This window comes from Grus americana, chromosome 5 (genome assembly GCF_028858705.1).
Source record: "Grus americana isolate bGruAme1 chromosome 5, bGruAme1.mat, whole genome shotgun sequence".
NCBI lineage: Eukaryota > Metazoa > Chordata > Aves > Gruiformes > Gruidae > Grus > Grus americana.
Genome location: NC_072856.1, coordinates 241482 through 254692, shown reverse-complemented (window position 1 = coordinate 254692; position 13211 = coordinate 241482). Strand labels below are relative to the sequence as shown.

General features: G+C 61.8%; 1 protein-coding gene across 9 annotated transcripts; it reads right to left on the bottom strand.

Annotated features, from left to right (window-relative positions):
* Window positions 1-1430: 1430 nt before the first annotated feature.
* On the bottom strand, window positions 1431-12183 carry NLRP6 (NLR family pyrin domain containing 6). Of its 9 annotated transcripts, XM_054828309.1 has the most exons (12): window positions 11792-12183; window positions 11377-11621; window positions 9489-9847; window positions 9219-9245; window positions 7408-9127; window positions 6897-6986; window positions 6359-6532; window positions 5076-5246; window positions 4665-4835; window positions 3538-3708; window positions 2762-2932; window positions 1702-2036 (listed from the first exon to the last, which is right to left on the bottom strand). In XM_054828309.1, the coding sequence occupies exons 3-12, from the start codon at window positions 9805-9807 to the stop codon at window positions 1946-1948; spliced, it is 3105 nt and encodes a 1034-aa protein (XP_054684284.1). In that variant the 5' UTR covers window positions 9808-9847; window positions 11377-11621; window positions 11792-12183; the 3' UTR covers window positions 1702-1945. The 9 variants fall into 9 exon arrangements, with proteins under 9 accessions (XP_054684286.1, XP_054684284.1, XP_054684288.1 ...); XM_054828311.1 differs by having other exon boundaries at window positions 1431-2036; window positions 11357-12183; XM_054828313.1 differs by having other exon boundaries at window positions 9489-9769; window positions 11357-12183.
* Between the last annotated feature and the right edge of the window lie 1028 nt (window positions 12184-13211).

Below are 13211 nucleotides of genomic sequence, written 5' to 3'. Positions count from 1 at the left end.
CGGTGGCAGCGGCTGAGATGAGGCACAGAGCAGCTCAGAGGGCGTGAGCAGAGCTCTCTAGCAGCTAAGGGCTCATCAAAGCTGCTTGCCAGGAGCTCTGTCCTGGCTGCTGGATTGACCCCCTGAATCCTACCCCCCACCCCAGCTTTTCTGTTCATCCTGGGCTCCCTCAGTTCAGCCCACTGAGGCTCTCGTGGATTCTCCTGGGCTTCCCTGGTCTCCCCGGGGCTCTCTCAGCATCACTTCAGCTCTCTTGGGATCTCCCTGGAGGGTTTTTTCCCCAGTGTCTCTGAGCTTTCTCGGAGCATCTTGACCTCTCTCACTAGTGGCTTTCTCGGGTGCTTTCAGGCTGGCCGTGGCACCTCTGAGCTTTCTTCATCTCTGCAGAGTGTCTGGGACGCTCTTGAGTTGCCGTTTCCCCAGGCTATCCCCTACCCTGGGCTGTTCCAGGCTCCCCTGGTGTTGTCAGGCTCCCCTGAGCACGGACGGCGGCTGCTCCCCGCCAGCTGGCTTCTGTCCCTCACGGTAATCCTCAAATTACCTCGTTAGACCTCGCCAAGGAGGCAATGACTTCCGGCCCCTGGCAGAGGACGGGAGCTGGAGGCCAGGCTCGCAGCGGGAGCTGGTGAGAGGTGCCTGGCTGCACGAGGGTCGAGGTTTGCGGGCAGGAGGGAACGGGGGGGGGGGGGGTCAGTCAGCGTCGTGCTTGGGGATGAGGGGGTTTCACGTCAGCCCCGCGCTGGCGCAAGCAGCACCCGACAAACCACAGACCTGCCGTTCTGGCGACGAGCTGGAAGTTCCCGGGAGGGTCCCTGCCGAAACCGCAGCCGCTGTCAGAGCCTGTCCAGCCCGGGACAGGTAACCAACAAACGCCGTCAAGCGGTTTTGGAGGATGGGAAATTGGCTGGGCCGAGACTGCGGAGGGACCCGGGAGGGCTGGTGCCCCGTGCAGCCCCGGTTCGGGCACCGGGCCGGTGCTGCTGGCCCCAGGCTGGGAGCTGGCACCGCCGCCTCTCCTCTGCTCTCCCGGTGCCCGGGGAGGGCAGCTGCCCGTCCCGCTGCCTGCAGTGCTGCCGGGCTACGGGGACAGAGCGCCGTCCCAGGAGTCGGCTCAGCAGACACAGGGGTCTGGATTGGGGCTCAGCACCAGAATTGGGTCATGGGAGAGGAAAAGCAGCGTTGTTCCTACCCACGGTGAGAGCTGCGCTGGTCCCCAGCGTGACCGGGAAGTTTAAACAGCTCTGTGCTTCGTTAACCCAAGTCTGCTCGGCTCCATAGTGGTGCGCGTAGTGATGGGAGAGAAACCAGACCATGGGCCTGGACAGCATCCTGCCGTGGGCCTGGACAGCATCCCGGGGCTGCCCGGACCCCAGGAGGGTCCTGGGCCATTGCTGCCGACACAGGAGCAAGGTGACGAGGTTTCTGGAGGGGATCTTTATTTATTGCGGGTATAATGCAAGCGTTCTTTGCAAAAAGGAGAGGGAGAAGACCTCCTTGGAAACTACAGGATCAGACAGAAGTACAGAAACCCTCATCAATGTACCAATCATCACGGGTAGTGAAGAAAAGCCTCTGCAGCCAAGGTGTGTTTGGGGCACTCCCCACACCCGGGACCAAACCCTGACGTTTCAGACCCTTCCGTTGCCTCATCCAGGTTTGCTGCGGCCTCAGCCCCTGCCCTTCCCACCCACCCAGGACCCTGGAGATGGTCCGATCGGGACCTGCAATGCACAAACACGTCGCAGCTGCAGGCGGCAATTCCTACGCTCCGCAGGGCGATCAGCCAGAGCCCAGCTGCGCCTGTTGGAAGGCGCTTTCGGCACTAAAAGGACCTCTCGGAAATAGAAGAAACATCTCCCAGACCCCTCATCTCCTCTTAACATGCGTGCAAGCTCCGTCGGTGAGCCGCCAGGCCAGAGCCCCTCGCTGAAGCAAGTCCTGCTTGTCAAATGTATCCTATATTCAGGTTGGGTTTTGCTTCTTGCAGAGCAGCCAGCTTCTGTAACGTCTCTTCATTTAACCCAGATTTCTTCAGCCTTTGGAGAGGAGAAGCAAAGAGATTAAATCTACCCAAGCTATTGACTGTTGGCCACAACATTGCACAGCCAAAAAAAAAAAAAAGGGCAAAAAGCAGCCAGAATGTGGTGGCTTTTTAGTGTTTGCCCCCTGTCCTAGCTGGCTTTTTCCGCTCCAGCAAGCAGAGAGCGTGGGGGAGACTGAGGCCGGTGCTGGTCCATGGAGCCCTCTCGGCTGGGGAACCACCGCTCCACCACAGCACGGGGCACCCGGCAGATCCTGCCCAGGCAGCCGGAGCTGGGCTCCACGCTCCCAGCGCTCGCCTGGCTGGGTCAGGGCAACCCCTTGCCCGCACCGGGCAGCGCGGGCACCGGCGGGGCCAGCCTGGGGTGAGAAAGGTGCCTCACATGGAGCATCCATCTCCGCTGCCTGTTCGGGGGCTGACGAAACATGTGCGTCCCCCCCCCCCCCCCAGTTTTGCACATCATCAGCGTGTCCCCAGACGTTACCGACTGCGGTAGGTCTAATTACACTAATTCCAGAAGTGAGCAGCTGGCAGAGCTGCGGGGGGGCGGCAGGGCAGCTGCCTGCTAGCTGGCAGGAGGCAGCGCCGGCTCCGGCTGCTGATGCGGCGCTCTCCAGCTTGAGCCACCTCGTAGGGCAGGCCGGGAGCCGCGGCGTGGGGAGGCTCAGGGCGCGCTTGGTCTGTCCCGGTGCCCGCGGGGAGCAGCCGAAAGTCCCTTACCACAGCACCTGCAAGACGCAGGTGGGATTCCTGAGCGTCTCGCACAGCAGCCACACGCTGCCGTCTCCCAGGTCGTTCTCGCTCAGGTCGAGATGTTCCAAGCTCCGGCTGGTGCTGAGCAGGGCGCAGAGGTCCTCGCAGCAGGCGCCGGTGAGGCGGCATTGCCACAGGCTGGCAGGGAGGCGTTTGGAGAAAGGAGACGTTTGGACATCTCGGGCACAGTCCTTCACAGCCGGAAACCTGGCCTGCGCTGCCTACCCACGCGGCCCAGGTCCGCGAGATGCCTGGAAAGGGCTTCTGGGGGGGATTTGCTCCAAAGCCTGGCTCCAGGCTTCTTGTGAGGTCTCTGACCCTGGATTTAATCTCCCCAGGATGAGGAACGTCCCTGCAGATGGGCACGGGCAGAACTGGGGTACCCCCCGATTATGTCTCACAACCACAAAATACGACAGGGGTGGTCTCTGAGGAGCAAACGTCTGCGTACGTGCGCCTGGAACGTGCAGCTGGGGCAGCGAGCGTGCTGCCGCTTTGCCCGGAGAGCTTTAAATCCCGGTTATCTCATCTGGGTGACGATAAATAATCTCATCCAGCTAACAAAAGTCTATCTCGAAGCTGTTAGCACCCTGCCTGTCAGAGCTCTTGGCACCCACCCGAAGATGTCCAAACTGCCCTGGAGAGGGATGGTGAGCGGCCACGGGGACACTCATCGGGGGGGGCGCAGGCGAGTGGCAGAGGGTCCCCGCAGAGAGCCCCCCCCAGCCCCCCCAGCCCCTCACCTCAGCACCTGCAGCCGGCAGGCAGGATCCCGCAGGCCCTCGCTCAGCCGCCGCACGCCTCTGTCCCCCAGCTTGTTGCCCCCCAGGTGCAGCTCCGTCAGGCTGGGGCTGGCGGGGAGCACCGCGGCGAGAGTCCCGCAGCTCGCATCCGTCAGCCGGCACCGCCACAGCCTGCGCGGGGGACAGGCGGAGGAGAGGGGCATCCCCACGGCCGCTCCGGCAGCCCATCAGCCCGGCTGCGGTGACACGGCCCACAGCCCCCATCCACGCTGACTGCACCTTTGCCCCGGGGCCGAGAACGTCTCAACAGAGAGAACCCCCCCCAGTCTCAAGGTACCTCGCTTTTGTATTTCCTCCCAAATCTCACAGGGTTTTGTTTTTTCCTCTCCGACTCCTGCAGTTAGGGGTGTGGGCAGCACCCACAGCCCCCTGCGGGCACTGGCAAGTGGCGAGGGGTTTCTCAGGTCCTTTGGGGGCGAGAAGCTGCCACCTGCCCCACAGCGGCACGTCCCCCAGCCAGGGGCACCGCAGCCCCCCCCTCCCCGTGGCTCAGCATCGCTGCTGGGGCTCAGGACCTTAAAGCCGCTGCCGGCCTGACGGGCTGCAGCACCCAGCTCCCTCCCCTCTGGCTCCAACACTGCTCAAAGCAAAGGTGCTGCTCGCCACCCCCAGCTAGCTGCCCTGCAGCGGTGCCTCCCCCAGCCGAGCCCAGACCCCTTTTCCCAGGGGCTCTGTGCGGGTGAGGAGATGTCGGAGCCTCGGGAAACGCTGCTGACTCCAATTTTACCGCTTTTGCTGCGCAGCCCCTCTGCAGCCTGCTCTCCTGCCGGGCTTTCCGCTACCTGTGTCTGGCTGAGACGGGGCTCAATCGCAGCTCCAGAGGAAAAGTGGGTAAAAAGCTCAAGTTTAAAAGCAGATGGGAAAACCAGAGCTGTCACAGTGGTGGTGGCCCTGGCAGAAGATGGCACGTCACCTCTGCCCTGCGGATCTTAGGAGGGCAGCCAGCCCAGGAGCGCGTTACGTCCTCCAAGCACCAGACAGTAATTACTTTCTATTTTTGACTTGCAGACACGCCGCTTGCAGAGGCTCTCAGTGCCTCCCCCAGCGATGCCCCCCCAGCCCCTCACCTCAGCACCTGCAGCCGGCAGGCAGGATCCCGCAGGCCCTCGCTCAGCCGCCGCACGCCTCTGTCCCCCAGCTTGTTTTCCCCCAGGTGCAGCTCCGTCAGGCTGGGGCTGGCGGGGAGCACCGCGGCGAGCGTCCCGCAGCTCGCATCCGTCAGCCGGCACCGCCACAGCCTGCGCGGGGGACGGAGCCACGGCTAAGCCACGCTCGACCCCCTGGCAGCCACTTCTCTCCAAAAATCACCCGCTGCTTTTCGAGCCCAGGGATGCGGTCAGGCGGTTTAATTAGCACAGCCCAGGGGGGGAGCAACGTGGCGCAGCAGGGCCAGAGCAGCACCCTGCACCCGGCCGCGATCACACCCAAAAGGCGTCTCCTGGGAGGAAAGCGGGACCCGCCAGCCCGACGCCCCGTACCAGAGCTTTTCCAGGCTGCAGCCGGGTCCCACCAGTGCCCTGCACAGCTCCCGCACGCCGCCGTCCTTCAGAGGATTGTCACTCAGGTCCAGCTGCGCCAGGCTGGGCATGGCACCCAGCACGGTGGCCAGGTCCTTGCAGCCGGTGGCCGTGATGTTGCAGCAGCCCAGCCTGCGGGAGGGACGGCGGTGAGGCTGCCTGCCCGCCGGCGCTGCCGCCCTCTTTTCCGTCGCCCCAGGTCCAAGGAGACCCGGGCAGCGTCCCCTGCCTGAGCCCGGGCGTGGAGGTGGCTCCCGCAGTGGCTCTGGGGACGCTGCGTTGGAAAAGAGAGGGGAGCATCTCACTGCCTGCTCCCCATCCCTCTCCCAAAGCCGGTGCGCCTGTATCTGGTGTGCACCGGTGTTCGCTGCCGAGTTCCCTTGTTCGGCATCCCCAGGCACAGTGATGCTGAGAGCGGCTCGAACGCGTTCCAGAGTGCCGAACACAACCCAAATCCTCAAACTCTAAGGCACAAAATGCCAAAGGGCAGCCCAGCAATCCCGCTGTGCCGCAGCGGCTGTGCCAGCCAGCGGCTGCTCAACCAGGGAGCAAAGGTCTGGGGGCAAACAATTAATATTGCTTCAAGGGGTGAGATTAATCTGCCTCACTTTGGAAGTTTCAGAGACATTCTGTCTTTCAAACCTCACTGACCAGGCTGAATCTATACCAGGGAAAAATGGGGGAAATGGAAACACTACCAAAAAAATGGAGGGGAAATTGTAGACACCACTAAGTGACGGTTCATCCCCTTCCCAGAAACGGTCCCTGGGGTGAATCCGCTTCTGTAATTATGTGTTTCTGCATGGCGTGTGGCCAGCCCTGCCCTGCTCGGGCACACAGGGACCCAAAACCACCCGGAGCTGCAGGGCAAGAGCCCAGGGAGAAGGTGCCTGGGGTGCACAGAGAGACCCACAGACATCAAATGGCGGGGACAGTAGCACAGACCTCTCCTCTAACTTCTCCATCTGGCCTCAGCACTGAAAATGCCAAAATGCTCTTACTTTTCTACAGTGTCCTAGCAGAGACTCACACATTTAAAAATGTGGAACTAAATTATATTGACGGAAAAGGCAATAATAAGGGTCAGGCAAGTAGGTCTGCGATGCCTCGAGCTATCTTCAGCAACCACAGCATCGGTAAATGGGCCTTTCTCATTTCTTTTTCTTTTTTCCTCCCTCTTTCAGGCTCTCAAGGAGAAGAGACAAGTGGCCCTGCAGCCTCCCGGAGCTGGCGACGTCCCTTACCGCAGTGTCTGCAGCTGGCAGGTGCCACATCTCAGCCCCTCACACAGCAGCTTCACGCCGTCGTCCCGCAGGTCTTCGTTCCCAGCCAGGTCCAGGTCCGTCAGCGTGGATTTTGCGCTGAGAACGGAGGCCAGAGCCCCGCAGCAGGGGCCTGTGAGCTGACACCGGTCGAACCTGCAAGAGAGATGTGGAGAGGAGCCGCGGGGCTCGGCACGCCTGCCCGGACACGTGGACACACCAGCCACCCTGCTGAGACAGCCGCCGCTGATGCCGTCCACAAACCGGGCTGGTCTTCAAGGACGACCTCCCGGGAGGAGAGCAGAGCCCGTCCCGCGGTGCAGCGAGCTGTGGCAACACGTGGTCGTCCTCCCCAAGCAGCCAGGAGACCCGGCGGGGCTGGCGTGGGCCAAGCCGGTGCCTGTGGTCCCCGCAGCGGCAGGCTCGCAATGGCTCTGTGCGGCGGTGACTTCATCCCCAGCCGTGAAGAGCCTGGGGTTTGCTCGTTTTCCCGTTTCGCCTGGCAGAAGGAGCAATGTACCTTAACATCTTTAATTTACAGCCTGATTTTTCCAAGGCTTGACAGAGCAGGTGGATGGGTGACTGCTTCCCCTCCTCTTGCTGGTTTTTCCTGAAAACAAAGAAGAGATTTATCCTGTAGCTGTTCCCATTCCTACTCCTATCCTATCTTTTCCTTTCCTTTCCTTTCCTTTCCTTTCCTTTCCTTTCCTTTCCTTTCCTTTCCTTTCCTTTCCTTTCCTTTCCTTTCCTTTCCTTTTTCCTTTCCTTTTTCCTTCCCTTCCCTTCCCCTTCCCCTTTCCCTGTGCTTTTTCCCTGTTCTTTTTCCCTTTCCCTTTTCTTTTTCCTTTCTTTGCCTTGCCTGTCTATTCCTTGCCTTATCCCTGTCCCTGTCCCTTGGTGACACGTGTGCCCGTTGCCGATGTGCCCGGTGCCGGGGGAGGACCGGCCTTGCCATGGGCTCCTCCGCAGGGTGCTCCCAGCTCTTTGGGCTCTAAGGGATTCGCCGCTGTGCGGCTCGGGACCTTACGCACCCACAGGCCTTCTTGGCCGGCTGCGGGTCCATGCAGTCCTCGGGGTCGTCCCACAGAAAGGAGCAGTGCCCCATGTCAAGCGACTCCAGCTTGGGGAAGTTTTTGACGCTGAAGGAAAGGACCAGTTGATCGAAGCGGTTAAGGTTGAGCCCTCGGAGGTACACCCCGGTGAAAGGGTCCAAGGCGGCCGCCACAAACCGCTCGTCCTGGAGCTCGTACAGACAGTGGCAGACCTCCAGCTCGCGGATCACCGCCGTCTTCTGCATCAGAAGAGCTAGGGCCGTTTTCTGGCTGTTCTGAAGCCACGCCAGTAATTCCTGCGTAATCCTGGGTGTGATTCTACACCCCATCTCCTCCTCCAGCTTCCTCCTGTGTTCCTCATTTAAGAGTCCGAAGAGGAACCGCACGGTTAGCATGGAGTAGTTCCTGGAGTTGCCGTAGCTCTCCAGCAGCTCCTTCACATCCCTGGTGGGACCGGCGGGGAGGTCCCTCACCTCCCCTTCATCTTCCAGCAGGTAGAAGAGCGCGGCGAAAAACTCCTGGAAGCTGAGGTGGATGAAGCTGTAGGTGCTGACGCAGGAGATGTCCCTCTGGAAGATGTGCTCATTGAGGAGGAGCGGGAGGGCTTCTCGCTGGTCCAGTGCATACCTCTGCACCTCCTTCTCCTCGAAGAGGACCTTCTGCTTCCAGACGCCGTCGGCCGCCAGGCAGCACAGCCTCCTGAGCACCCCGGGCATGTCGTGCTTCAGCTGGCTGCTCAGAGACTGGAGCAGGGCGGAAAGGTAAAGGGTGTAGATCCCTGTCGTCGTCTTCGGGCTTTGGGTGAGACCTCCTCTGCAGCCGAGCTGCTGCTTCATGACGGTGCAGACGATCCAGCACACGATGGGCACCAGGCACATGGTGAAGAGCGTCTCGTTACCTCTGACGAACTGGAAGGCAGCAGCCACCTGCTCCGTGTTTTGGAAAAACGTGTTGAAATACTCCTTCCTCTCCACCTCTGAAAACCCCAGGATTTCAGCGTAGCGCTGGCAGATCAGGCACTTGCCCAGTTTCTGCAGGGCGGCCGGCCTTGTGGTGATGAGCAGGGAGCTCTCGGGCAGGACCCTCCTACACAAGAGGCTGCTCAGGGTGACCTCCACCGGTCCCTCCTTGGGCCGGGAGTGCGGCTCGCACAGGAGCAGGTCGAAGGAAAAGCGCAGCTCATCAAAGCCGTCGATCACGAAGAGGAGCTTCTCCGGCTGCCTCAGCACCTCGTCGAGGGGCAGATTGCTGCCAGGATAGCACCGCGTGATCAGGTTGGCCACGCTGGAACTGGGGGTGAGGAGGTTGCCCTCCCGGCAGTGGATGTAGAAGACGTAGTCAAACTCCATGAACAACTCGTTGGATGCCCAGTCCAGCATGATCTTCCTGGCCGTCATCGTCTTGCCCATGCCCGCGGCTCCCAGGAGCACGACCACCTTGGGAGCCCAGCCCTTGGAGTCAGGCTTGAAGAGGTCACCGACAGCAATGGAGGAGCTGGCTTGCTCCTTCATGATCTCTGCGGGCCTCTGTCCCATGGCCATGATCTCGTTCTCCCGTTGCTCTTCGTCAAGGTGCTTGGTGACGATCACCAGCTTCGAGTACCTGGTGTTCAGGTCCACGTTTTCACCCATCCGGGCGTTTTGGTCCTTTATGTGGCTGAACTCCCGGCATATGGCTTCTTTGTATTTCCTCTGGTAATCTGGAAGGGTGGGAGGCCACATCACGTGGCTGCAGACCGCGGGGCGAGCAGCGGCAGAGCCCCCCCTGTGCTTCTCCCCGCTGGCACCTACCTGGTGACGATGAATCAAGACCCAGGGCTGGAAGAGAAGGGGGTGTTAGTGGGCAGCATCACTGAGCCCCCAACATCCCCAAATCCTCTTCCATCTCCTCCTCCCTGGAGGAGCCCCCTTCACCCTGCCATGGGGACCCCCAACCCACCGCCCTGCCCGTAGCATCCTCCTGGCCCCACACACGGGCTGTGGCAGACACAACGCCCGGGGCACGGTGCTCAGGACCCCGCAGGATGCTGCCCTCACTGGGGAGCCGCTCAGCCTTCCCACCTTCCTCTTTCCTTTCCTGGAGCCGGGCGGCCTTGTCGCGGCATTGGATATGCTCAAGAGTGGCTATCGCCACGTCCAGGGCTTTCGCCTTGCCGTAGAAACTCAGCATGAGCCTCTTCGTATCCAGCTGGTCGGCCTTCTCCAGCCGCCCCCAGGGAATGTACCTCTGGCCCTGCAGGTCTCTGTCTGCCAGCGCATCCCGAAATTTTTTAAAATCCTGCTCGGAGAGATCTTCCAGGGCCCGGAGCAGCATCGTCCCGACGGTGCTCTTGGGGGTCTTTCTGCTCGGGGTGCAACACCTGCTGCTGCATCCCCCCATGGAGAAAGCCCCAACGCCCGGCTAACACACAGCCCCGTGCCTGTGATGGGGGGGACGAGGTTTGGGGGAACCGTCCCGCAAGGAGCCTCCCCGGCCCCACAGCCCAGCCCCCTCCTGGTCGTGCTGTCTCTGCCCCGGGGGAGCTGTGTCCCCCGCTGCCCCCAGCCTCATCCTCCCCCTCCACTGCCCGGGGCTGTGGGGCTGGCTGCTGTACCCCTGCCTGCTCCCCCCAGCCCAAACATCCCCCCCCGGCGGGAGCTCGAGGAGCAGAGGGGCAGCGTCCAGGGCCTTGCCACCAAAGCCTCGTGAGAGCCATGTCCCACCACGCCAGCAGTGTCCTCACTAGGAGACCATGTCCACACCAGGAGAGCTGCAGTGCACCAGGAGAAAAATGTCCCCCCCAGGACAGCCATACCCCCCCCCAGGACAGCCATACCCCCCCCCCCCAGGACAGCCGTATCCCCCCCCAGGACAGCCATACCCCCCCAGGACAGCCATACCCCCCCAGGACAGCCATAACCCCTCCCAGGACAGCCGTATCCCCCCAGGACAGCCATAACCCCCCCAGGACAGCCATAACCCCTCCCAGGACAGCCGTATCCCCCCAGGACAGCCATAACCCCTCCCAGGACAGCCATACCCCCCCCCAGGACAGCCATAACCCCCCCCCGGACAGCCATAACCCCCCCCAGGACAGCCATAACCCCCCCCAGGACAGCCATACCCCCCCCCAGGACAGCTGTATCCCCCCCTAGGACAGCCATAACCCCCCCAGGACAGCCATACCCACCCCAGGACAGCCATACATCCCCAGGACAGCCATAACCCCCCCCAGGACAGCCATAACCCCCCCAGGACAGCCATAACCCCCCCCAGGACAGCCATAACCCCCCCAGGACAGCCATACCCACCCCAGGACAGCCATACACCCCCAGGACAGCCATAACCCCCCCCAGGACAGCCATAACCCACCCCAGGACAGCCATAACCCCCCCAGGACAGCCATACCCCCCCCCCAGGACAGCCATACCCTCCCCCAGGACAGCCATAACCCACCCCAGGACAGCCATACCCCCCCCAGGACAGCTGTATCCCCCCCTCGGACAGCCATAACCCCCCCAGGACAGCCATAACCCCCCCCAGGACAGCCATAACCCCCCCCCTAGGACAGCCATACCCCCCAGGACAGCAATAACCCCCCCCTAGGACAGCCATACCCCCCCAGGACAGCCATACTCCATATCCCCCCCCCCAGGACAGCCATACCCCCCCCCAGGACAGCCATACCCCCCCCAGGACAGCCGTACCCCCCCAGGACAGCCATACCCCTCAAGGACAGCCATATCCCCCCCCCAGGACAGCCATAACCCCCCCAGGACAGCCATACATCCCCAGGACAGCCATACCCCACCAGCAGAGTGACGGCCCTGCCAGGAGAGCGGTGGACCTGCCAGGAGAGCGGTGTCCTCACCAGGAGAGCAGTGTCCTCACCAGGAGAGTACCATCTGCACCAAGAGCCACGTCCCCACACAGAGAGCAGGGTCCCTACCAGGAGATCAGTGTCCCCACCTGCGTGGGACCCGCCGTGCAGTACCGAGCCCCTCGGGTTTGCAGGGGTGGCTGGAGACTCCTCACGGAGCTGTGAGCTGCACTGGCACTCTGGTTTCACGTAGGGGCAGTTTCACTTTGAACGCGTGCTGCTGCTTCCTTCCCTCTCAGGTCCAAGTTTCTCACAACTTGAGACCTTTCCGCACCTTGCTTATTGTCCCCTTTTCTTCTCTTTTTTTCTTAGCGCCGTTTCCTTTCCTCTCGTGCTGCGGCAGAGGGTTGTGCTGAAGGCATGGAGACCTCGGTGGCCCGGCCGCGGTGGCTCAGCTGCTGTCAAGTCCTGTTCAGCTTGGGACAGGCCAGCGAGCCAAAATGGCCACGACTGGGCCAGGTGGAGGGTAGGTGGTGGCTTTTGCCACTTTTCCTTGAAATTCACCCTGCCACGGAGCCACACATCAGTTCTGGCGTCCCACGTCCAGGGAAGGGTCTGGTTGGCTGGGCCACCACGAGCTTCACCAGATGGTGGAGGTGGCTCTGCTCTGCCCGGGGACTTCAACAGGCAGCAGGGTCCTGTGGTGGGAACGGGTCACGGTCAAGCAAAAAGCTTCAAAAACTCAGGCTGCCGTACGGGTAACAGACCTAAAATCTAGCGGGATCCGCCAGAGCCGCTGCCAGGGGAAGGGGCAGGCTGAGGCGCTGCCCTGGAGGTGAAACTCAGGCTGCAAACCCCCCCGCAGCCGTTTGCACGCTCCTGGCAGTGAAAATAAGCCCTAAGCAAACAGCCACGAGCAGCTTCGTCAACACACGCGCGTCCGCAGGCAGGCAGCCAGTCCGTGGGTCAAAGCGCAAAAGCCTCTTGGGCAAACGCGGCCGGCACTGCGGGGAGGGCACGGGGCGAGCTGGCAGAGCCCCCCCAGGCCCCGAGCGAGGTGCAGCCAAGAGTACACAACAAAAAAAAAAAAAAACCCCAACGCTTTCTAAGGCTGAAATTGCAAAAATGTCTGTGAAGCGACTTTGCAGGAGATAACGACGTGTAGGGTAGAAAAGAAACCGAGAGCTGGCGCTGCCCCACCTACAGCTCCTGCCTGCACGGCGGCCCTGACGGTCACAGGTCTGCAGAGAAAAACTGAAGTATCCCGCGAGGAAAGCTCCAGCCACCCTTGCTGCAGCCGTGGCCCACGCAGAGCGAAGACAAATCTCACAAGAGCAAAACCCGCCTGGCCGATCGCAAAGCATTTCGAGGCTGCAGCACCCCACCTCGGCACGGACGCGCCACGCTCGACCCCGAAAGCCGCTTCGGGTTTGGGATTTCTGCCACCAGCTGTGATTGCAAAGAGTGTCACCCAAAGGAGAAATGTACCGTGGATGGAGAGACCCAAAGCAAAGTCAAACCCAGCCCTGTTGCTGCCGGGATCCCGGCGCGCTCCCATTTCCCCGAGTTTTACCCATCTTACAGCGATGGCGGTCAGGCTGGGTTAAATTAGTGCAAACTCATTAATGGCCCAGAGCATTTTTAATAAAAGAAGTTAAGGACTGCTCTGCTGTACTGAGAGCGATGCTGGGGAGACTGAAAGCCAGTCGGGCTCGACACCATGTTGTTGCTGAAATATCGGCGGTGCGATGCTGGATGCGCCGGGGGTGCAGCAAGGTTTCGCGGGGGCAGGCGGGCGCTTCGCGGTGAGCCCCAGGCCCGATGCCGGATGCGGGGCCGCGCGGTGCTCTGCCAGCTTCGGTGCAGCTGCAGCCCGTGGCTCTCACCGTCTGCCCTTCCTGTGAACTTCCTGCCCCACCAGAGAAACCAGGGCTGCGGTTTGATGGGTGCCGCTCGCACCGGCACGGGGCCTCGCCGGCAGCCT

Bases quoted from the DNA above. Each gene is read 5' to 3' on its own strand.
- NLRP6 (XM_054828311.1), bottom strand. From the start codon at position 9,807: ATGGGGGGATGCAGCAGCAGGTGTTGCACCCCGAGCAGAAAGACCCCC. The intron at 6,533-6,896 runs GTACATTGCTCC...TCTCTCTTGCAG, and splicing joins TGTAAATTAAAGATGTTAAG to GTTCGACCGGTGTCAGCTCA. The intron at 5,247-6,358 runs GTAAGGGACGTC...TCCCTCCCGCAG, and splicing joins TGCCAGCTGCAGACACTGCG to GCTGGGCTGCTGCAACATCA.